The sequence below is a fragment of the Lepisosteus oculatus genome, chromosome 5 (assembly GCF_040954835.1).
Source record: "Lepisosteus oculatus isolate fLepOcu1 chromosome 5, fLepOcu1.hap2, whole genome shotgun sequence".
Taxonomy (NCBI): Eukaryota; Metazoa; Chordata; class Actinopteri; order Semionotiformes; family Lepisosteidae; genus Lepisosteus; species Lepisosteus oculatus.
The window spans coordinates 22,992,075-23,017,382 of NC_090700.1; the positions used below are offsets into that span (position 1 = coordinate 22,992,075).

The following is a 25,308-nucleotide window of genomic DNA, read 5'->3' on the forward strand; positions in this document are numbered from 1 at the left end:
TCCTGACAGGTTCTGGTGTCAGTGGGGACCCATGCCAATGAACACAACCCTGGACCTTGGTGAAAGTAGACCTGTGGGACTTCCTCTTTTAAATAATCAACAAGGCTGCAGAGAAAGGATAATCTGATCCCCTTAAATTTTAAGTGGATAAATTTAATAATTCCCACTAGGTGAAAGGCTGTAAAAATGTAAGTAAACAGAAAATCTTCAGAGCCTGAGGAATGCAGCCATGGACTCATTCACTTATTGATACTGCATATCAGAAATGATACTAAGTTACCCAGGCCAAATGGATTCAGCCATCCCAAGCACCTCTGTGAGCTGTGAACATTCAGTAGTTGCTCAGGTCAGTCATGTTGTCTAGAAATTGTCAACGTACCTGTAATGCATGTCTTTGATCATACCAGACTAGTTATGTAGGCTACAGACGAATGTCCTAAGTGATAACCGGTTATCCATTCTAACTGCTTCTAACATGACCAGTGTTTCTGTCTGAGTTTTGTATTTTTTGTATATCTTCTTTCCTCTTTTAATCCTCTTTAAATCAAGGTCTGCAAGCATTTCCAGCACAAACAGTATGTCAGATGAAAATCAAAGATGGAATGACACACTGTTTACCTAGAAGCGAATCAATTGGGGGTGCTGAACGGGCTGCACCAGTTCTGGAACGGGGATTGAGAGGAAGACAGAACAAAAGAGGAAAAGAGAGTGATTAACACAGGAGAGAACTCAGACACACAGGGGACTCGAGCAGAGTGCAGCTGAGGACTGCTTAGGCATTGTCTTCTTCCACCAACCCTGTATAATATTACATTTCAAGTGGGTAGCTGCGTCAGCATGCATAGGCTGCAAAAAAGGATCCACAGCGAAAACGTGTTAATTTTCTTCTCTTTTCAGGATGGAATAAACCTTTACCTGTTCCTAATATGACATTTTGTTTAGGAATGTCAGTGCTGAACAGAATGCTACATGCAATGCATACAGACTATACAGAGTTTCATCACATTCTTCTGTGTAGTGGAAGGAGATCAGACAGAGCTGACATCAGGTTATCAGACCAGGATATCAGACAGAGCTGATTTGGGAGAGTGGTGCTGTTGGACTCTTTTTGGACTGTTGTCTTGGGTACTGAGGACCTTGCTGTCAATCTGTTGAGTATGTTTCCCTACTGTACTTTTTTTTCTTGTTCTTTCTAGACAGTGATAACCTATTATAATTTTTTAGAGGAATAAAAAGTGCATTGTGTAGTATAACTGTCTTGTCTTGAAGGCTATGGGAAACACAAACTTTTTGCAGGGGCAAGTGCAGGGGTCCTAGCACCTTAAAATTCTAAGGTGGTGTAGTCAGATACAGTTCCTGCTTATGGTGGTTAATATATATTTGTGATACCAACAGAGCACCAAAACAAAGAATAATGTCATAACTTTTGATGCCCACATCTAAAATTGTAATGTCATGGAGTTTATTTTAAACTTCTGCTTTTCTTATTTCAGTAAATTCAAGCAGAAGTTTGTAAGCCGATTTCGATACCTAACAGACAAGATAAACTCCTCCAGGCAATACACAGCACAAAAAACTCATATGAGGCCCAAAGAAATAGTCTAAAACACACAAGTTTTTTCCAAATGTATTAAGGTGTTAAAATTTATATATTTAAAAACCTGACCTTTAATTCAGTTATATCATCAAAATTGTCTTGCTTTAGTTTAAAAAAATGCTTGTTTGCAGAACACATTCTACATTAATTCTTGTTCTCTTTGTTTATTCCGCATTCTTGATGAGTTAACTAGAGATGGTTAGTATTTCTAAAAAAGGGCTGATCAGTTGAAATTTGAACTGAGAGAACGTTTATAAACCTCTAATGCTGGCCAAGCTGCATTTAGAGAGATTTTTTTCCCTTCACAAAAAATTGCTATGTGAGGAGTTCATCTGCATTTGATGGTCCATTAAACAGCCTCTGACAGACATGTATCAACCATATAGGCACTTATGCATCTAATAGGGCCTTTGTTAATCTACAAAGAAAAGAGAAATATTGTGAAAAGATATGTTAAAGCATTTCATACCATTTCAATATCATACCAACTGTATTACTGTGACCAGAAAAGTTCTCATCTGGTTGGAGTAATTGCAAAACCAGTTTCCTTTAACATTTCTGCAATACAGAAGAATACTTTCTGAACTGAAAATCATAAAACATGCTGCAATTGTAAAGGTCCTCTTGTTACTATTTTTACAGCTTGTATATGTTAACATATATGCCAGTGACCCGTGCAATACATTTATATTTATATCTTTATTTACATCTATATATTAATATGTGCAATTCGATTTTTCTGCGTACTGTTCTGTTCTAGTTTGTTCTTTGTGTCCTGTACTGTGAGTAACTCTTTTAGTGCAATAAATCCTCACTGTACTGATTGTACTGTATGTATTGTATTATTATCATTGTATAATTTGTTACACTGTGGCTGTGTTGTCTGTGTTAAGCTGCTGTTGCACTGCAATTTCCCTCACGGGATCAATAAAGTATCTATCTACGTGTTATACAATGCAGTATTATTTATTTTAAACTAATTATGATGCAATGCTTTTCACAACTCATTCCCATGTTGTGTGGTAAGGAACATCTGTAAAAATAAGAGAAGAAGTGATTAACAATACCTAAAAAATCATCAGATAGAAGGTTCAGAGAGTTAAAACTACATTTTCAGAGAAGGCAGTTCTTAGTTATAAAATAGGTATCAACTACTGTCCTCAAAATGTCTCACTATTGCATTTCTAAAGTACTTATGGAGTGATTTAAAATACCCATTCTGTAAGCCTTTGGCACATACTGTATACAGGTTTGGCCACACTTGCTTTTATATTAATAAACATTATAACATAACAAATATAAGCTTGATACTGTCACATATAGGTAGTTATGAAAATGGTGAATAACGGAAAAGGACAGAATTGATTAATCAATGTGTAAATAATTATAATAGGAGCTTCCTGCAACCTAAAATTCCTCCTGCTAGCCAAACCAATTAAGCTTACCTGCCAGATATTATTTGTCCATTTCAGCCACAAAATGGCTCTAAATGGGTATGAAAATGACCAATTATATACATTCCACAAGGCAAAAGCTGACACAAACACAGACATGATGGAAGTATCACTAAGAAAACTTTCTTGGGGCACTATTTGGTCTCTAGTATTCAATGTAAATATTTGTCATAAAACAAGGATGTCCAGCCTTTGCTCTAGAGCCTTTGCTCTGGCTACTATCTGAAGATTTTTATTTCAACTCTTGCTCTTTTATTCCAACTTTATTCAGTGCTCTTAGGATACAGCATTTGGTTACTATCTTTAATGGATCAATTAAATAGCATCTTTAAAAAGACCTTTAAAAAAAAACACCAATTCACTTCATATCTTCAAGTACACCAAAAAAGTACTGTTAAATATTCCAATGTTAAGAAATAAAACAATACTCCCATTAGACATCCTGTCAGACCTAGCTCCTTTGTTTAACAGAAAACCAGGAAAAACATGCCAAACCGTGAAATCATATTTTAATAAAACAAACAAAAGAATAAGAGGGAATCAAGTGGCAGTGTGAAAGAACACTACAAGAAAACGTTGTGTGCTCATATAATTAGATACTGCAGAGTATAATTAAATAGATACAGCAGAGTCTCATAAAAAACATGGCCTCCAGTTTACAATGGAAATCACAAAGTTTTTAATATATATATATAAATTACATACATTTGTATAAGACATGCTTTGTTTACTTTTTCCCCCGTGTGTAAACACAGACAAGCAAGCTGGGGGGGAGGGGAGGATAGCTGGTGATGTGAAAATATGCTAGAGAGAGAAAATCTGCTTCGACAGAACCAAAACTGAGCACCACAGCAGAAATGCACGGAGCTGGCATCAGGTCGGCTGGATGGTAGACAACTCGTCAACAACCCACCCCCCACTCGTTTTTGTTCCTGTTAATCTTTATTCCTGTAAATAAAAGCAAAAAAAGACAAGGAAAACCCTGTTTCCAAGGAAACTCCCTACCAAACTCAGTAACTAAGATGATATAATTCTGGGTAGAACAGCCTTTGTAGACTGTCCATGCTTTAAACAATCCTGGTTAGAAAATAGTATTGTCCAAAGGAGGAAATAGCCACAGTGACTAAAATGAAAAAGGAAGTACATCTGAAAACTTCTGTTTGACGGTGCTCTAGGTTTCCTGTGACTGGAAAATTAGTGGACATCATAGATGTTTCTGCCACTCGGTTTCTGTGCTCACCATCTGCACCCTTTATAAATAAGCAAGGTAAAGATTCAGTGCTATTCCCTAAGGAGATGTGGAATTAAAAGAAGCCATTTAGAATGCCCAGGAAAAACTCCAAACTTCTGTAGACAGTGTTATTGTGGCTATTACAAAAAAAGGGCTGCATGCTATTATGATCAGTGGAATTTATTAAAAAGAAATCTTAAAATTGGAAATTAAATGAAGTCTGAAGTCCACATTGAAATATGAAGCGAACAGGCTACTATGGTGGGAGCATTGATGAACTCAGCTCAGCTTGGCCTCTCTATCCCTTTCCTCAAACTGGGCTTCAGACAGTATTGATGAGCTGTACACTGTGCTTAAATTTCAGTCTTCATTTTCTGCAGAGGAAACCATCCAACTGGCACTATGTGCTGGACATACCTGTGACACATGGGCCCATGGCTCCTCCAATCAAACAGGAGATATTAGAGGGGAGGAACTAAAGCTTTACATTCTGTTTCTTAAGTGGGTTCGCAGAGCACAGGGGGTAAATAAAATAATCCTTTCCTCAAGAACAGTAGAGGTATAGGGGTGCTGCTGGCTCAAGCTAGGTTATGGTGACATTGAGAACAGCAGTAGTGAGAGTTAAGGCAATACAGGTTTGCACTACTAGGATGGGGTAGGTCACTTCTCCTGCATCTTCTCCAGGATGGGGACAATCATGTCAAATTTGGGCCTCTTGGCAGGGTCCTCATTCATGCAAATCTTCATCAGCTTGCAGATGTGAGGCGAGATGCCTGGGGGGATCGTGGGCCTCAAGCCTTCCAGGGCCACCTGGCAGCACAAAGTCCAAGAGTGAGAAAGTGACTCAGGCAGACATTTCAACACAGACAAGTAATAGACACCCACAGCTACTAACAGGCAGTACTCTCCCATGTGCAAAGAAGCATTGCTTCTAGCATTAGATATGCTGGAGCACGTGCTGTGAAGTGTCAATGTGCCGATGGAAGTTGATGCAGAGGACTAACTGGTGCCAAGGAAACATTCAGAGGGTTAAATGCAGCAGATGAAACATGTACACTGCTCACAAAATAATTGAGGGCTATGATAACCTTTTGCAATACAGCTCTGTCAACCTACTTTCATGCCAATCTCCATGTTGGAGAGGTCAGCAAAGGGCACTTCTCGAGTGACTAGCTCCCACAGCAGCACTGCAAAGCTCCACATGTCAGCTGACCGGCGGTTTATCTCCTCTGGCTTTTTCTGCAAGGCTGTAGGGAAAGGCAACCAGGGTAAGAAACAGTACAAGACCAATACATTAATCCTGATACCAGAGCTGACTTCTAGTAGAGGTTTTAAGTTGCCTACCCTAAAGGAAAACATACAAACAATAAATAACATTTGTAATGTTAATGGAATGTTTCTTTATTAGCCCTATACAATATCTTGCATTAGGAATTCATCTTTTCGCATACCCCAGCTTTTCTCCATGGAGACACAGACACACTGAGAGAAGCTTGGGGTCAGAGCGCAGGGTCTGCCATTGTACGGCGCCCCTGGAGCAGTTAGGGTTAAGGCCCTTGCTCAGGACGGAGTAGGATTCCTCTGCCGGCCGCGGGATTTGAACCGGCAACCTTCCAGTCACAGGCGCAGATCCTTAGCCACATAGCCACCACTCCACACACAAAGCCACCTAAGACTTCCTAACTAACAGGTCTCAACAGGTCAAATTGGGGAAGTGCTTATCTGACATTCGCTACACATCAATTGGAACACCACAGGGCTGTGTCTTGTCCCCTCTGCTGTACATTTTGTACACCAATGATTGCATAAGCAAACACAAAGATAGACATCTCATTAAGTTTTGACACAGCCCTGGTCAGTTTATTAAAGGACACAGAATACCATCATGGGCCCATTCTAAATGATTTTACCAACGTGTGCAACGAGTTCTCCCTAAAGTTAAATGTTTCAAAAACAAAGGAACTGGTTAAGGATTTTAGGAAAAATACCACACCCCCTCAACCCACTACAATTGGTCAGCTTGTTGAAATTGTCAATGACTATAAGTACTTGGGACTGGTCATTGACAAAAACCCAAAATGGGACACATGTTGTGACATCTATAAAAAAGGCCAATTTTAAGGTAGATAAAACTATCCTTACATTTTTCTACACACCATTCATTGAAAGTGTCTTAACATACTGCTTAACTTGTTGGTTTGGCAACATAAGTACCGCTAATTGTAACAGGCTGGGTAAATTAGTAAATATAAGTGGCAAAATAATCGGGAATAATCAAATCAACTTAAGCATCCTTTACAAACAGAGGGTGACTAAGAAAGCCATCAGCACCAGGGAGTGTGTGTCTCACCCTCTCCATTGTGAATTCACAGTTCTCCCAATTGGGAGATAATAATAATAATTATAATAATTATAATAATTGCTTACACTTATATAGCGCTTTTCTGGACACTCCACTCAAAGCGCTTTACAGGTAATGGGGACTCCCCTCCACCACCACTAATGTGCAGCATCCACCACAGAGGAGATGCCTCTGTGACCCCAGATGTAAAACCAACAGACTCAGGAAATCTCTCATTCCCACTGCAATTACACTCTTAAACAATGCAAAGTACAGTAACAACTTTGTCTCTTGTTTCTTTTCTCCTGTAACACTTCTGTATTCTCTTCCCTTTTCATGATGTGTATCTGTCTGTTGTGTTGCGTTGACTGTGCCGTAAAAAAAAAATTCCCCTAGGGGACAATAAAGCTTGAATTGAAATTGAAAATGTTTAAGTTTACTAGTTAATAGTAATATAGATCTACGATCAAAGTATGATTGATGATTAAATGTTTAGTCATAGCTTGTTAATATTTTCAAGGTAGTTTTAATATCTAAAAAAAACTTCTGGAATGAGAAAGCTCCTTAACTCTCTTTCTCACAAGTTTTGAAGAACCTGTGCAGTGTACAGACTACTTTGGATAACTGTCCTATGTATGCACTCAAAATTTTGGCTTGGACTGTGATTGCACACGTGAAGGATGTTATGTGTCCTTCTTAAGTTAGCAAATGGGTTTACCCTCTGGCGCAACCCAGGCTGGAGAGTACATCCTCCCAGGGCACTGGAATGAAAACTTGACATCTGCCATACTGATCCGCGCTGTCATGTCCTCATCAATCTGTCAAAATAAAATAAACTCCAATTGTCTCAAACAGCATGTTTAAAGAAATAACTAAGTGAGCACAGAAAGAGGTGGTTTTGATCTGGCAGTGAAGGCACTATAGGAGAAAACATGTAAGGCTTTTTACGCCATATGAAGGAGGCTCTGTAATTTCCCTCCAAAATTATCTGGCTCTAAAAACAATCTAATTCATTGCACAAGAAGTGTGGGGTCAAATCACAGACCAGGATTTCACAAAATGAGACAAACCCCTTATAAAAGCCCTGTATGCACAGTGCAGTGAAAACACAAAATGTATTCATGACTGAAGTAGACCAACACGTATACTTCTAATCAATATACAATAGAGAAAAGTAAAAATAGTGGCTACAGATAAAAAGGGTTACTAGAATTCCTACCACGTGAAGGCCCTGATGACACAAGAGCCCCCCACCAGCTAAATGATTCTGAGGCTCACTGTCCTTAGGCACAGCAACAGAAACCAATATCAGAAAATCAGTTCTACAATGGCACAAATCAGAGTTAACCACATCGCAATCAACTCAAACACCACCTTACCCATGGGACACACATACTTAATCAAAACATGTAGAAACTAACTCTCACAAAGTACGGATCCAGTGACCACAGCTTGGTCATAGGAACTGGGCAACACAGGCAAAGACTTGAACTTTCTGCAGCACTACTTGAACTTCCCCATAATAACTTTAATAAAATAATAAAAAGGGTGTGGGTCAGTGAAAAGAGAGTGAGTGGGTCAGTGCAGAGAATAGGGATTTACTCACCATTATGCTCTTGCTGTTAAGATAATGCCGGGGGATCATGGGCTCCAATGTGTGCAGGAAGGCCATCCCACAGGCAATATCAAGCGCAAACTTCACTGCCTGGGTTTGGTCAACCACAAAGGCTATGGGAGGGATGGAGAGAGCAGGATAGATAAGAAGATCAAAGAGTCTATAGTATGGTTTTATTTTACATTTCTCTTGTAATGAATGGTGTCCAATTACATGCTGAACATGGATTCAAGTAAGAAGAGGATGCTATATATTTTCAGTTGAGGTAAAATGCAAGATTTTTTAAGCAACATAATTTAGGAGCAGAGAAAACCTCTGGAAATTGCAACCTCTTGCAATCTGGCAAGTCTGAAGGTTTCTCTGTGGAGCTAAAAACTGTACTTACTTGTCCCTTCATGCAGCACGTTGTACAGAGAGCCATATGGCATCCAGTGCGTGATTATGATAGGGTGGGGGGCAGGTGGGGACTGGCAGGCTCCCAGCATGGGCAGGACATTTGGGTGGGAAAATATCCTGGACACAGGACAGGATGGAGAGGGGACACAAAAGTACAGAACAGAGGGCAGGAGGGGAGGCTTCTGTGAGACTTAAATTTAATCATTTTTCAAACATGATTTAGTTTACATTTATCTTGAGCTGTATGTGTGTGTCAAATGCCACTGCAAGCCTTTCACAATAGTCAGATGGAGATAGCCCATGCTATTAGCTGTTCTCTGGCACAACCCCTGTGTTAACAGCCTGATAAAAAAAAAATTATCTTCTGTGCAATACTTGTACAGCTCACATCCTCTTGCTAAACATTAGCAGTTCAGACTCTGCCCAATTGCAGATTGTGTCACTGTAACAGATATTAAGATAAGTCTTTGTGAAACATTTACAAAATAATTAGCTCCCAGTTTGCTCTAAACAGGGGGACTGGTAGCTCCTTTATTTTATTTGGGGTATAAACGTGTCATATCTAGCATGTCCAGAGGCCGAGAGGAAATAGAAAGTGTCTTTGCCATATTATGCTTGTGGACACTTGAGGGTACACTACACGTGAGGGTAGCAGCCGAGAGGACCTGCTACAGGAATAAAGAGACAGAGGGACAGGGGATCTACCTGTACATGTGCTTCTTGGGATGGGACCTGGCACTGACCACAATGAGGCTGCAAAATTACCTGAGCTTGGGATACTCTTCGTTGAAGTCCCGACTTTTGCGTGTGGTCCAGTCACGGACTTTGAGCACCTTCACGACAATCTCATTGCCCTGCCAACGGCCCTGCCACAGCTGCAGAAAGAGGTCATATGCATTGCTAGCGCTCTTGAACATCGCAACGGACACAAAATCACACCCATACTGCATCCGCTTGCCCTAGTTAACATCATTTTAGCATGCTCAAATGTCTTATTGTAGGGATAAGGCCTGTTATTTTACTTTTAATTAATTGTTATTAAAGATTTAAGAGTTTTTGTGTGCACTGACACGTGTGCATGGGCCCCTCTCTAAATGCAGAGGAATGTAGCCTAGAGGCACCTCTGGTGAGAGACATGGTAAAGCTGCGCCAAAGCCGAACAGTGCAATGATATACAGTGCAGATGGGTTCCAGCCAGTCAATAGGCTCATTTGGCCACGATCTTAAACTCACAGGGCATGGTCAATTACCCAGAGGAAGATCCAACAATGAGAGATCTGTAGGGTGGGTACTAGAACCAAACCTGACAGCATATCAGCCATAATGTGATGTCATACCTTAAAAGCAAGAACATTGTTTTGCTGGTTAACCTAATGGTTTCTAATATCTCCAATTTAACCAGCTGTCTGACTTTTCCCAACCACATGACTGCAAGTAGTCCGAGTCAGGACTTTATTTTTCTTTAGGGCGAGAGAGTGAGACAGATAGTACAGAATTCTGGCCGAGATATTATTTCTGAAATATAAGAAATCTCGTGTTCACTGTTATTTTTACCTGATCACCGAAATTCTACAGTTGGACTCTATTGCTGAAAATCTATAATAATAATAATTCTAAAAATAATTTACACTTATATAGCGCTTTTCTGGACACTCCACTCAAACCGCTTTACAGGTAATGGGGACTCCCCTCCACCACCACCAATGTGCAGCATCCACCTGACTGATGCGACGGCAGCCATAGTGCGCCAGAACGCTCACCACACATCAGCGATCAGTGGGGAGGAGAGCAGAGTAATGAAACCAATTCATAGATAAGGATTATTAGGAGGCCATGACTGGTAAGTGCCAATGGGAAATTTGGCCAGGATGCCAGGGTTACACCCCTACTCTTTTCGAGAAACGCCCTGGGATTTTTAGTCAGGACCTCGGTTTTACGTCTCATCCGAAGGACGGCGCCAGTTCACAGTATAGTGTCCCCACCACTATACTGGGGCATTAGGACCCACATGGACCACAGGGTGAGCGCCCCCTGTTGGCCCCATAATCAAGTATATTCTGAACAAAGCTAATGCCGGGGTTTAAAAGAGTTCCCCTTGTCTACCTTATGGCTGGACCCCAAGAAGATAAACTGTACAGACTGTTTTAAAGTCTGAGAGATGCTACTTTGGCAATGCTGCCTGATTCAATGCAAACTTCTAAGCAAATCAAGGCAAAATTCTCTCTCTTCTATCTGCATGGGGACCCTCCCAGCACAGAGCTGCTGCCGAGCTGGAATACTGACCAATCCACCCGTTTTATCAGAGGGAAGTTTTAACTCTTCAAGGACGTCTTCCCACAACGTTCCAAGAAGATTCCATAGCTGAAATATTGTGTTTCTTTTCAGCATGAAATAAACTTATTTGTTCTTACAGCCTACACATGCTGATGCAGCTACCTACTTGAACCTATGGGCTAGACTGTAACATGTAATAGTCAATACATGTTAACTGTGATCTTTGTAATCCCTGAGTGAAAAATCAGCTATTCATATTACAGCAGATCATTTTATAAACATATTCAATTACATTTGTTGTTTTTTATGCATGTTACATCATTAAACTGTATATTGCATTTTTAGAATCTGTGTGTGAAACCGTAAATTATGTTTGATTAATTCTTAAAAGTCATCAAGTACTCTTCTGATTGTTACAGTAAATTAAAACTGCTCTTCACCTACAGAGTGTTCATCAAAAAATGATGGATGATGTTCCTACACCTGACAAGAGATAAGCCCAATTAATATGTAATTAAAAATGTCCTGCTGGTGCAGTGAGTGACACACAATTCTTATGTATTGTTAGCTACAAATTTGTACCAATTCATTTCATTGTGTGTTTTGGTAATTTGTAACAAGCTGTGAAGATCAAACTTCTTCTCAGAGCAACAAGAATATTTAGCTTTAACTGCTATAAACCTATTAGCTTCAGGCATCCCCTGTAATGCCCTCTTCAAAATGTTTTCAAATCATAAATTCCTATCCTAATGCAAGGCATAAATAAAGAATGGAACAGGACTGGTGACCTTGCCAACTCACCTCCCCAGAGTGGTTCTCATTGAGCTTGGCTGTCAGGGTCAGCTGCTTATAGTCAATACCAGCATGTTTGTTCAGGGTGCCATTACCTACAGACCAGAAAGATTAACACAGTAGGGTTAACACTACTCTTATAAAGAGTATCATGGGATCTTTAATGATTAAACAGTCAAGACATCAGTTTAATGTCTCATCTGAAGGATAGCTCCCCTTACACCATAGTGACCAAAGTCACTGTAATGGGGGGCATTGACTCCTCCAGTGGGAAGAATGCCGCCTACTTATTAAAATAAATTATAGCAGCAACCTGTTTTTTCATGGTCTCCCATTCCCAGTACAGACCAGACCCAGATTTGCCTAGCTTCCCATCCAATATCTGATAAGATCATGCTGTGGTCATAAAATTTGCTTTCGTATCATTTATAGCACTTGGCACAATGTCAGATTTGCATTTGCTGGCCATAATTAGAGTAATTTCACAGGAAAAAAATCACATCCACGAGCAACAGATAACACATTCCAGAACAGTACAAGCTGTGTGTTCATCTGCTGCATAGCTATATTTCGCAACAGTAAGTCGTTTTGAGTTACAGACTCCATAAATGATTATACAGTATGTGACTGGGAATGTTTTTAATGATGTTGCTACATAAGAACATTTCTATGCTGATTATACCCAAATCTACGTCCATACTAAACCTGACACTGAAGTGGCTGTCTCTGAGCTCTCTAATTGCATCTCTGGCATAAAAACTTGGATGACTCAAAACACTTTCCTTCCCAAACTGAGACAATACTGAAATCATGCTACTTAGAACCTCCCATCATTTATGTAAAGTCAATATAGTAACCCCATCAGTGGGTGGCACTGTGCTTGAATTTCAATCACATTTGAAGAATTTAGGGGTTATATTTCATCCTGGCTTGACTTTTGATTCATGTAGAGAATTCTGTAAAATACATTGTTCTTTCATCTTACCAGACTATGTCAACTGTTGTCTCTGTAGCATAAAATCTGGTCAAAACATTTGTCTTTTCTAGAATTGATTGTAATGCTCTACTCACTCGAAATCTACACTGAACACAAATACGTCTGGAATTCAGTAGCCTGAACTCAGAATCCTGATGACATTACATTATTCTCATCTTGGAGTCCTCACACTGGCTTCCTATCAGCTATCAAGCGGACTTCAAAATCTTCATGCTTGTCTATAAGGCTCTACATGGCTTGGCGCATCAGTAATTATCTGACTTATTATCTATCTACTCCCTAATTTGCAACCTTTGTTCTCCTGACTTTGGTCTCACCCAAGTTTGTTTATTCATTGGGTGACACGGCCTTCTCCTGCTAAACCCCATAGCTCTGGAATTTTCTACAAAGGAATTTGAGAGTCAGCAACCCTGAGTGCATTTTAATCTAAACTCAAATTATTTCATGCATAAAGGCTTTTTATTTAATTAGTGTGTGTCAAATCCATTTTCTAATGATCTTGTATTTTCTACTGCACCTCTAACCCTGTGATTATTATATGCTTATTTTGTCATTTTCTACCTTTATAACATTTTCCCACCAGCTGAAAAGTGCTTTAAAATGCTACTTATTATTATTAATTGGCTTGAACCTCTCATGTTTGCATTAGAACATTTTTAACTTTTTAACCAAAGCAGACGCTGCAGCTGTAAATGATCTTACAAAGAATATTTTTAACACTATCTTCCCCTTGGTCAATAACATTTTTGTTTGTAATTTTATTTTCCTCCAACACGGAAGGATTTTAAAAAATTTGTTTTAAATTTAGAAAATGCAGACCTCCCTGTCTAACATCTTTAACGTGAAAGGGTGAGATAAAGAGGTGACTCACGGGGTCGTGTTCGAGTAGTGCCCTTCCAGAAAGTGTCCTTGTAGGGTACCTTGGTCAGACTCTGTCCCAGTTTCTCAGCCCGGTCTAGAGAGAGTATATGGTCAGTCAAAAAGAAGAGAGAGGAGGTGGTCAACCCTAATTGGTAATTCATTGGTCATGTCAATCAAGGTCTTTGAATTTGATGGGAAACAAATGATTTAGAGAGGAGACTGAACACGGCAGAGTCACAGGACAACACTGCTGAGTTAGAAACTCACAACAAATCTTATAACCAGTATGTACTGCTGACAGGGCTTCACAGGAGTCTCAAAATACTTTTTTTTAAATTTACATATCTATTCAAGCACACCAGTATGACAAACATTCTGGAAAACCACACATTCCTTGTTCGTTTCTGTTTAAATGTTTTTTCTCAGGTGAGGTGATCTCAGTTCCTCTACATTCTCAGAAAGAAGTTTACCATCCAAAGTAATGGTCTGTTACATAAGGAATTTTCTTGCCACGCTCTTTACAGTTGAACAGCACCCAATTCTATACTAGCGATGCTGTTTATCATATCCTTAATTTTGATTCAGTCTTTACTCTAGTTTCAGAATAAATATGGTAATAAATACTACTGTATTCATCTTGATTTTCAATAATCACTTTGGACCCTGGACCAGGCCAAGTAACTGCTACATCAGCCCCCAGGACTCCCCAAGCACTGGCATGCTGTTGGCTGAGTGCCAGCCAAACCTGGGTAAGCATTTGTCTACCAGGGCTCCCTCAGCTATCAGAGCAGCAGTGACTCCTGTGCCATGGTTTTCTTGCTTTTACTTGTATGGTGGCATCAGGGGAAGCGGTGCCATTCCTCCAGTCAGCTAACTCTCCTGCAAGGCACGCAGGATGTGAAACACCAGATGTTTGTGACCAGTGGGCTTGTCACAAAACATCTCTCTGGTTGTAAACAAACTGGAAATTGTATTGGCTGATTGAAAACTCCACAGTTAAAGGAGCTTGCTTACAGGAGTTGGAGACCTGTGGTAAAGGAAAGATTTCTTCAACATTTTTAAACAGCACTTAAAAAATGAATTCAGAGTTCCAGCTTTCCTATCCCTCTGGGGATTAGTGAAGGGCTGTCCTACCTCTGAGGATTTCCCGGAGGTGTGGCTTGGCCTTGTCCATGGGCATCTCCCCATACTTGTTACAGATGCTTACCTGAGCACCACTATTTACTAAGTCCTGGAGTGAAAACAATGCAGATAAAATGAACTTGAAGAGAAATACTGACAATATTTTTCCAACAGCATATTAAGAAAGTGAGGATTACAGCTGCCGGAACTATGAGTATGGTTTGCATTCCAGGAATAGACAGAAAAAGATATGGTGCTTGTAATCACCCTTGCATCAGGCTTAAATTGATGTTAAAAAACAAGGGAAATTCTTTCATTGCTTGACACAGTTTATAACAAAGCAAGAGACATTTTCAGTAATCTCTTTCTTGAACAAATGCAAACTTCCAACACTCCCATGAATGTTAACCATAATATCATGCAAAATGATAATAATAGCACATAAAATACACAGAATAAACAAAGAAATGACAGACCTAACTACGTTTGCATTTAAGCAGAAATTTCCAATGAAATGATAGCAGAAGAAACCCTGTATTAGAAAAATAAATCAGTCCCATGGGGCACATGTTGGTCATGGGTCTCCAACCCTCGACCTGCAGTCCTGTTTCTAATGAATGGGTTATACTTTTAAGTCACTGATCAATAAAGCAAGTAACCATTTATATTATGAGTGCTGTGGGGTACTCAGATTTCAATCCTAAATTCTCTGAATTACATAATTGAACAAATTACCTACTTAATTGATCCTGATTAAGTTGTTCTAGTGTGTAGATATTGATAACCTATTTAAACCCTAGAGGATTTTGTCTTAATCCGCAAGTACAGTTAAAGAATTTTAGAATAGCAGCACTGGTTTCCAAGCAATGACTATTAATCATAAATCATACTTGCTAACTTATTACTGCTAAACTTATAAAACATTGCTTAACCAGTTAGCAGTGATGTCAGTTATACAGATGCAGCCATTCAAAGTACGCGGCACAAACACGTACCGCGGGTAATTGACTACGGCCTCGCGAATCGTTACGCAAAATACCGCAGTACGTGATTGGTTGACCGACAGGGGCACCCGTGGTGCGTTGGTGGGTCGTAGAAAGATTTAAATGTCTTTACTATGCCTGTTTTAGTATTGAATATTTGTATGGAATTTTACCACTGAAGGGAAATCTTAGTAGTTGAGCAACATACAGTATATGGCTGGACTCGGTACTTTAAAGAAAAAATACACGTCAGTATTCCATTTCTCCCTAAACATTTGACATCTCTTGGAATGTGTTTTCTTTCTTTTTTTTTTCAGCATGGAATAAACCTATTACTTGATTCTTATGGATGCCCGGTTCCGCCGGGGATTCCAAAAAAACACATGGAATCGTGTATCTAAGGAAATAGCAGTATAACCTTATTAATACACAAACAGTGGCATGTTACATTATTAATTTGGGTGTCTCCTCTTGCCAAAAAAATATAAATTGCATTTTGAGTGCGGTTTTTGACTTTTTTAAAATTACAACCCATAAATAAAGCTTTTACTGTTTAGACTTTTATTTATTTTAAACTGTATTACAGCAGCACAATGCACAATGCAACGTAAATTGCTATCTTTGTCTTCTGCGTATTAATGTTCATCTCTCTGTCCAGCAAACTAACAATAGTAATAATAATGAACTTTATTGTATATGGCGCCTTTAAAGGTGGCTCCTCAAAGCGCTTTACAGGATAACAACAATAATACTGTTAGGCTGGGCAAACGATTTTTTATTGAAAAAAAGAAATAAAAAATTAGATATAATGATGTGTTCTGGCTTAAACATTAACGAAGAGCATAACGAAGGTCATGAACTTCATAAACGATATTAATTTTGATTCTCAAACTTTATTGATAAAACGACCAAACCAGAAAAAGAGAAAAAGAATCAAGAATAACGGACAGCGCGAGCCTGCATTCTCTCCTCAACCGTCCACACCACACTTTTCCCTGGGTCAGAGATTAAATAAAACTTCACTCGCACCAAACAAATTTATATTTCTAAATATCACAACATGATCGAATTTAAGTCATTTTAATAACATTGCATAGTCACCTATGAGTTACAATATAAACATTTATATTGATTTTATTCGCGTTTTGATTTAAATTGCAAACGCGTGTTTAATTATATGTTTTTTGATTCAATCAGACAAATGCAACATAAATTGATATCTTTGTCTTCTAAGTATCTTAATAAACTTTCATCATAGCTTTCTCCCCATTTAGATTTATTTTTCTTGGGATTTTGGGATCAAACGTGGAAAGATTAGATTGTAATCGTTTTTATTTTTTAAATACATTTTTGAAAAAGTGTGATCTATACTAAAAAGCTGTACACCACCTGCTATAAAAATACATATTGTAATACTTTCGGGTTCAGATAGGACAGACACGAACTCAGACTTGCGGAGTTAAAGCCTTGATTTTTCTTCTCCTTTACCACCTGCCAGCCCGGCTCTCCCACAAGGAACTATTTACAAGGAAAACGGATACCTCCCCAGACTGTATGCCTGCTTCACTGTGGGACAGGTGCACTGGTCAGCGGCCTTCCTAAACCCCGCCCTGACCACTTTCACTCCTGTCCTGCCCCTCCCCGGGCACCCCAGCCGGGCGACCTTCGGCCTCTGCCTCAGGCGAATGCGCTGCAATATGTTTTAGATATTTAGACCGGCGCGGCACCGAGAGAGAGTCTGCATTTATAACTTAGTTTTTAAAATTAGTCAAGCAATATGAAGCATCTCTTTTTACTTTTAAGTCCCTTAATTATCATTAAGCACAGCTTTCTGACCACTTAGACTACTTTTTGATACCATCCTTAGACAAAGCAGAAACTGGTTGTACTTTCTAATGACATAAAAGTGGAAAGATTACAGATTATCATCTTTAATTTTGTTACGTTATACATTTTAGAAACGTTTCATCTATACAAACACCACAAAACTATTTTCGATTGTATTTCTGAATGTTATGTTAAACTTACAGTAGTTCACTGTTTTAAATACATCTAATTAAGAAAGTTAGGTGTTAACAAACTATTAGTAATCAATAATATTGAATTTAGCACTGTAATAAGTTGTTGCAATTTCCCCTGCATCAATATAAATATAAATTTTCATTGTTCAAATATACATTAAATCTGACTATCATATAATAAGTTAATACAAAACCAAAGAAAAAACAGGGTAAAATATAATTCAAAATATTTTGCTAACAATGTTAACTGTTTATAAATAATAAAATGTATAAACTAAGGAGTAGGATGGCACAGTTCTTAGTATGCTTTTTGTTTTGTTTCTTTTTCATAAATACAAAAGTAGTACCTGATGTCTCAGTGGCTTTCAAAATTAAATTATGCATGCAAACATGTGAACTGGCCTGTGATACTGGCCATGTAATAAACTATTATTCCACAATGCAGGGTATTTTAAAGGATAGAGAAAGCACAGAAAACAGGCAGTTAGATTGATCAGATTAGTATGAAAAGCCATTTAGCAAAGAGGGAATGAGAAGAGTGACAAACTAGTATACTTTAGATATTATTTTCTGAACCAGGGAAAATCTGATCATGTTTCTCTATAACAATAATAAAAAACTTTATTTTATATATCCCCTTTAAAAGTGGCATCTCAAAGCAATACAGTAGATGTAAAAACAGTTTGTCTGTCATGCTAATAAAGCACCTTGAATTGAATTTAATTGAGGATGGGGGGTTGGGAAGGGCGAGCGAGAGAGCACAGAGAATAGATTAGCATAATGTAGAGGAAAACAGTATAGGCATCGTTGATATGAGGACTTTTGAAACCAAATTCCCCAAATTTAATATGTGCTTTTCTATATGTATTGTCAATTGATTGTCCATAATATTGCTATTCTAAGCTAGAAGGAGTGCTTCACCCCGCCTGTTGTGGGAAGAGTTGGCTTATTCCTTCCCTGCCTCACCGAGGGCAGACCCTGCCAGGCCCTCGTCGACACCGGTTCGACCATCACCCTGCCAGGCCTGGTGTCCTGCCGGGCACCGAAGCAGCCAGATCCCCAGGGCGCTCACCGTGCACTTTGGAGCTGCCAGGGTTAAACACCCCTTCTACCTTGCCCCAGTCCGTAAGGACTGTATCCTGGGATTGGACTGGTTGCAGCAAGTGGGTGGTTGCCTTGACCTGGGCGTGATTGACAGGGTGCTGCGCCGGGGGTGGCGGGTGCCCTCCAGCGGCAAGGTCAGGGAGCAGTTTGTGGTGTCGTGGTCGTCCGTGGGGCAGTTCTCCAAGCATTGCACGGCCAGCCAGAGGCTGCCAAGCAGTGACCTCACCGCTGGAGGGCACCTGCCACCTCCGGCGCAGCACCCCGTCCCTCACCTCCAAGGCACAGAGAGCCTTATAGACTTTGGGTAGGGGCAAGCTTATCTCACCGTACTGGCAGTCAGCTCTGGCACGCTTCCTCTGACACCCGCAGCTCCGACAAGCCAAAGCGACGCCCGCCACTGCCACCTCCGCTTCCCGCTCAAGTCAACCCACACACCTCTTGCCCCACCCACCGCGAGACTGATTCATTCCCCCCACCCCACCAACTCTCGCCGGCCCAAGTCAAGGCAACCACCCACCTGCTGCAACCAGTCCAACCCCAGGATACAGTCCTCACGGACTGGGGCAAGGTACTGTAGAAGGGGTGTTTCACCCTCGCAGCCCCAAAGTGCACGGTGAGCGGCCTGGGGGTCCGGCTGCCTTGGTGCCCAGCAGGACACCAGGCCTGGCAGGGTGATGGTTGAACCGGTGTCGACGAGGGCCTGGCAGGGTCTGCCCTCGATGAAGCAAGGAAGAAATAAGCCCCGGCTGTGGCCAACAGGCAGGGTGAAGCGCTCCTTCTGGCTTTCCGGAGTGGGGGTACCGTCACTCAAGGGTGGCCTTCCCCCCTTTAGGCCGCCCCGCTCCTGTTTCCCGACGGCCTCCGGAGTTTCCGGGGCTCCAGCACCCAGCACTCCCGTGCGATGTGCCCCCTCTCCCCACAGCAGTGGCAGATGACCCGCCGTCATCGCTCCCCCAGCATCGCCGCGCTGGCCGTCTTTTCCTCACCATCTGATTACCCGTGCACCCCTCCGTTGTTGCCCACTGGTCTCCTCGAATATGGCATCAGCCTGCTCAGCCAGAGCCAGGGCCTTCTCCAAGAGGACCGGCGCGGCCAGCATCATGTGGCGCTGAACCTCAGTGGGCGCAAGGGCCCAGAGGAACGCCTGGAGCGCTATCTCCCAGTGGGCCTCCTCCGGGAGAGTAGGGTAACCCTGGCGGGCTAACTAGGCCACGTCTGCGGCCGTTACCTTCACTGTTACCTGGATACCTCTTTATTTAGAACTCACTCTTCCCCTTGCCTGTCTGGCTTCTTTTAATCCTTCTGTGCCCGGATTGCAGCGGGTAAGATGTTTTTCCAAGAAAAAAAGAGAAATTTCACCAGAGCCTCTTCTCGAGTCTAAATTTTAGTTTAGAACGATTCAAGCAGAATTTTAGATGAAAGGCAGCGACCTTAAATCAAGCCCAAATCAGAATTGGACCCATTCAGAGCCTACATTACATTTCAGCGTTTAATTCTGAGCAGAAGACCCTCACACCTGAAGAAGGCTTGCGTTTTACCGTCTTACCGCTTTCTTTTTCACAGGCCTGGCGGTAGATTTCTAAGATCGTTTCGCCCGTGCAGTGTATTCCTGAAGAACAGGCCACGAAGAAATATTTATAATTGAATGTAAAATTCAAAATGGCAATAATACCTTGTAATATGCGCTATAATATAATAATTGCTTACACTTATATAGCGCTTTTCTGGACACTCCACTCAAAGCGCTTTACAAGTAATGGGGACTCCCCTCCACCACCACCAATGTGCAGCATCCACCTGGATGATGCGACGGCAGCCATAGCGCGCCAGAACGCTCACCACACATCAGCTATCAGTGGGGAGGAGAGCAGAGAAATTAAGCCAATTCATAGAGGGGGATTGTTAGGAGGCCATGATTGATAAAGGCTGATGGGAAATTTGGCCAGGACACCGGGGTACACCCCTACTCTTTTAGAGAAACGCCCTGGGATTTTTAATGACCACAGAGAGTCAGGACCTCGGTTTTACGTCTCATCCGAAAGACGGCGCCTGTTTACAGTATAGTGTCCCCGTCACTACACTGGGGCATTAGGACCCACATGAGCCGCAGGGTGAGCGCCTCCTGCTGGCCCCACTAACACCTCTTCCAGCAGCAACCTTAGTTTTTCCCAGGAGGTCTCCCATCCAGGTACTGACTAGGCTCACACCTGCTAAGCTTCAGTGGGTTGCCAGTTGTAAGCTATAATCACGTATTTCAGATGAAGCCTGCTGTATTTGCTTACCCTTCGCTCTTTGGATGGCTTTTCATACTAGTCTGATCAATCTAACTTCCTGTTTTCTGTGCTTTCTCTATCCTTTAAAATACACTATTATTCCACAAAGCAGGGTATTACATGGCCAGTATCACAGGCCAGTTTACAGGTTTGCATGCATAATTTAATTCTGAAAGCCACTGAGACATCAGGTACTACTGTTGTATTTATGAAAAAGAAACAAAACAAAAAGCATACTAACAACTGAGCCATTCTTCTCCTTAGTTAATACATTTTATTATTTATAAACAGTTAACATTGTTAGCAAAATATTTTGAATTATATTTTACCTTGTTTTGTCTTTGGTTTTGTTTTTAACTTATTATATAGTTAAATAGTTATTATATAGTTAAAAGGGTGGATGTTGCACATTGGTGGTGGTGGAGGGGAGTCCCCATTACCTGTATAGCGCTTTGAGTGGAATGCCCAGAAAAGCGCAATATAAGTGTAAGCAATTATTATTATTATTTTTATTATTATTATATGATTCAGATTTAATGTATAATTGAAAAATGAAAATATATTTTTACAAGATGTGGGGGAAAGTGCAACAACTTATTACAGAGCATAAACTATTAGTAATCAATAATATTGAATTTAGCAAACACCTAACTTTCTTAATTAGATGTATTTAAAACAGTGAACTACTGTAAGTGTAACATAACATTCAGAAATACAATCGAAAATAGTTTTGTGGTGTTTGTATCAATGAAACGTTTCTAAGATGTATAACGTAACTAAATTAAAGACGATAATCTGTAATCTCTCGGTGCCGCGCCGGTCTAAATATCTAAAACATATTGCAGCACATTCGCCTGAGGCAGAGGCCGAAGGGCGCCCGGCTGGGGTGCGCGGGGAGGGGCAGGACAGGAGTGAAAGTGGTCAGGGCGGCGTTTAGGAAGGCACTGACCAGTGCAGCTGTCCCACAGTGAAGCGGGCGTACAGTCTGGGGAGGTATCCGTTTTCCTTGTAAATAGTTCCCTGCGGGTGAGCCGGGCTGGCAGGTGGTAAAGGAGAAGAAAAATCAAGGCTTTAACTTACTTTAACTCCGCAAGTCTGAGTTCTTGTGTCCGTCCTATCCGAATCCGAAAGTATTACAATATGTATTTTTATAGCAGGTGGTGTACAGCTTTTTAGTATAGATTACACTTTTTCAAAAATGTATTTAAAAAATAAAAACGATTACAATCTAATCTTTCCACGTTTGATCCCAAGATTCCAAGAAAAATAAATTTAAACAGGGAGAAAGCTATGCTGAAAGTATATTAAGATACTAAGAAGACAAAGATATCAATTTATGTTGCATTTGTCTGATTGTGAATCAAAAAACACATATATTTAAACACGCGTTTGGGATCTAAATCAAAACGCAATTTAAATCAATATAAATGTTTGTACTGTAACGCATAGGTGATTATTCATTGTTATTAAAATGACTTAAATTAGATCATGTAGGGATATTTAGAAATATACATTTGTTTGGTCCGAGTGAAGTTTTATTTAATCTCTGACCCAGGGAAAAGTCTGGTGTGGACGGTTGAGGAGAGAATGCAGGCTCGCGCTGTGTCCGTTATTCTTGATTCTTTTTTTTTCTGGTTTGGTCGGACAATTTGCTGGACAGAGAGGTGAACATTGTTACGCAGAAGACAAAGATAGTGATTTACATTGCATTGTGCATTGAGCTCCTGTAATACAGTTTAAAATAATTTAAAGTCTAAACAGTATCAGCTTTATTTATGGGTTGTAATTAAAAAAAAGTCAAAAACTGCACTCAAAATGCAATTTAGAGAGACACCCAAATTAATAGGTTTATTCCATGTTGGAAAAAAAGAAAGAAAACACATTCCATGAGAATCAGCGCTTTTATATAGCGCCTTTAAAGGTGGCTTCTCAAAACGCTTTACAGGATAAAAACAACAATAACAACAACAATATTGTATTTCATTGCACTTTGACAGATCGTCCTTAAATCAATTGTTGATTTAAAGTTTGACAGTAACCCTAACACTAACCCTATTTTATTTTTTCAAAGAAATGTTTGTTAAAAAAAAAGTCATGGCTCCGGCTGGATTCGAACACCCAACATGTGATGTATAAGTTGAGAACCTAGCCCACAGCGCCACTGGCAAGATCGCATGATGAGTGTTGAAAAAGCACTACAGAAACAGTATCAACAGACATTGTACAGCGTGTACTATTCTAATGTTGCGGTACATGAATATAATTATATCGTTATTAATTTCTTTAGATACGCGATTCCATATTATATTCCCTTTTAATCAAATTCTAAAAGTATGCCTGTTGACTCCGGTATCACGTTAGTTAAAGACTTCGATGCTTAAAGTGTTTAGGGAGAAATGGAATACTGACGTGTATTGTTTCTTTTAAGTACCGAGACCAGCCATATACTGTATGTTTATGTTCCCAAATTAATATTGTTTATGGCCTTCACACGCGTTATAGTATACTCCTATTCTTTTTATGCTCAGCTACTAATATTTCCCGTCAGTGGTAAAATTCCATATAAATATTCAATACTTAAACGGGCACAGTAAATACATTAAATATACATATACATACTGTATACAGTACAGTTTGGATACGGTAATATGTGTATGTTCCTAAATCAATCTCTTTTATGAGCATGTGAAAGGCACGGTGAATCGCAGATTCTCAAAAATTACTGTACTTTGCATGATTGGAAACAAATGCGTGTTTGCGATATGCTGTGGTTGTTACTTTTACAAAGACGGTCAATGAAAAAAAGAATGTGGACCAGGGCAATACTTTGAGTTTACAGCTTGTCCAAGGTCATTCATTATTAATACTATTAGTAATATCTTCGTTAAAGACTTTGATGGCGACAGCTCAAACATGAGAGGTTGAGCTTTATTAGCTCCACCTTGCGGAAATTCCGGATACTACTATTTTACTTGTGGTACCACGTGGTATTATTAGGTACTATACGAGAATTTACGGTAACTCGCGGTAGGCTGCGTCAAGCGCACCGCAAAATAATGCGGTATCGCCTGCTTGTTTTGAATCGCTGCATCTGTATATGTCACTAGATAAGGAGGGATTTTGGATTATAGGTTCTTTATTCTATCTTTAACACAAACATGATGGCTTTTGTTGAAGAAGCAAAATTAAGGATAAAACATTTATTTCTACTTGACAGTATAAACACAACCCTCTTGCTAAAACACAGGGTTAAGAGAGGGGAGTTGTAAGGGTTGCTGCAGTCTGTAATTGTTGCACTCTGTGTCAATCCTGCTGGACATTCCCAATACAATTCTTAAGGCTGCCTTTCTAATGCAAAAAAAAAGTGCTAAACTACCATTGTTTGCATTATGCCTGCTGCATATTTGTAGAAAAAAAAACAGGTTGCATTTAATCATCATTGATTACATTATTCATCAAAAAGTATAACGGCAACTTTGGGTATAAAACATGCAAACTGCTTCTCTTGTCAAAGCAACACAGCCCCAGTCCACATAAAACATAGGACAGAAGTGGAGATTAGCATGTGGAGGGTGGACTGACCTCAGCAACAAGGTCCTGACCCCAGAAGCAGGCGTAATGCAGAGGAGTGTTGCCATGCTCATTGGCAGCATTGGTGTCAGCCTTGCATTGGATTAGCTGGAACAGAAAAAGAGCTGTCACTCACACAGCCACCATACCTCATATATAGTCACTTCCACATTGATGCTGCATTAACTCACTTCACCCACCCTCTATACACTATGGATATTTTACTGCTCATTCACTTTTTGATATGTTGTTGTATTAATTAAATAATGGTGGGTATTTAGTGCTATCTCGCTGCTCTTGGGTCCTTGGGTCAGTTCTGGACTGGAGTCCCTTCTATGTTGAGTTTGCTCCACATATGCTGGCTGCGTTTTGATTGGTGACTCTAAATCGCTCCTGCCCATGTGCTGTGTTGGACTAATGCACTTTCCAAGGTGTGCTATAACACCGGGAATAAGAACCTTTCTAGCACTGGATGATTAACTTAATATTATAACTAGTACTAACTGTAAACAAACTGTGCTGTTGTGTAGCCTAATAGCATACAAATGTTATAACTACTGCAGCTGAATTCTGCTGTTTAATACACATGCTGTATATTCTGCCTGCAATTCTATCTTCCCATAAAACAGATGTCAGTACTGACACTAGAGGTTGCACCTCAGTTCCCAGCAGCCTAA

The 25,308-nt window shown here is 40.2% G+C and overlaps 1 protein-coding gene across 1 annotated transcript in view; it reads right to left on the reverse strand.

The window, feature by feature from the left end:
• Window positions 1-3,543: 3,543 nt before the first annotated feature.
• Window positions 3,544-25,308, reverse strand: part of ilk (integrin-linked kinase) — a 38,649-nt gene continuing 16,884 nt past the window's right edge. Inside the window, exons 4-13 of the mRNA XM_069190218.1 lie at window positions 24,644-24,739; window positions 14,693-14,789; window positions 13,569-13,652; window positions 11,710-11,795; window positions 9,400-9,509; window positions 8,624-8,751; window positions 8,230-8,351; window positions 7,342-7,441; window positions 5,399-5,529; window positions 3,544-5,092 (exon numbers count right to left, since the gene is read on the reverse strand). Of these exons, the coding sequence (XP_069046319.1) occupies window positions 4,943-5,092; window positions 5,399-5,529; window positions 7,342-7,441; window positions 8,230-8,351; window positions 8,624-8,751; window positions 9,400-9,509; window positions 11,710-11,795; window positions 13,569-13,652; window positions 14,693-14,789; window positions 24,644-24,739 (1,104 nt within the window). The 3' untranslated portion in view covers window positions 3,544-4,942. The remainder of the gene's footprint in view (window positions 5,093-5,398; window positions 5,530-7,341; window positions 7,442-8,229; window positions 8,352-8,623; window positions 8,752-9,399; window positions 9,510-11,709; window positions 11,796-13,568; window positions 13,653-14,692; window positions 14,790-24,643; window positions 24,740-25,308) is intronic.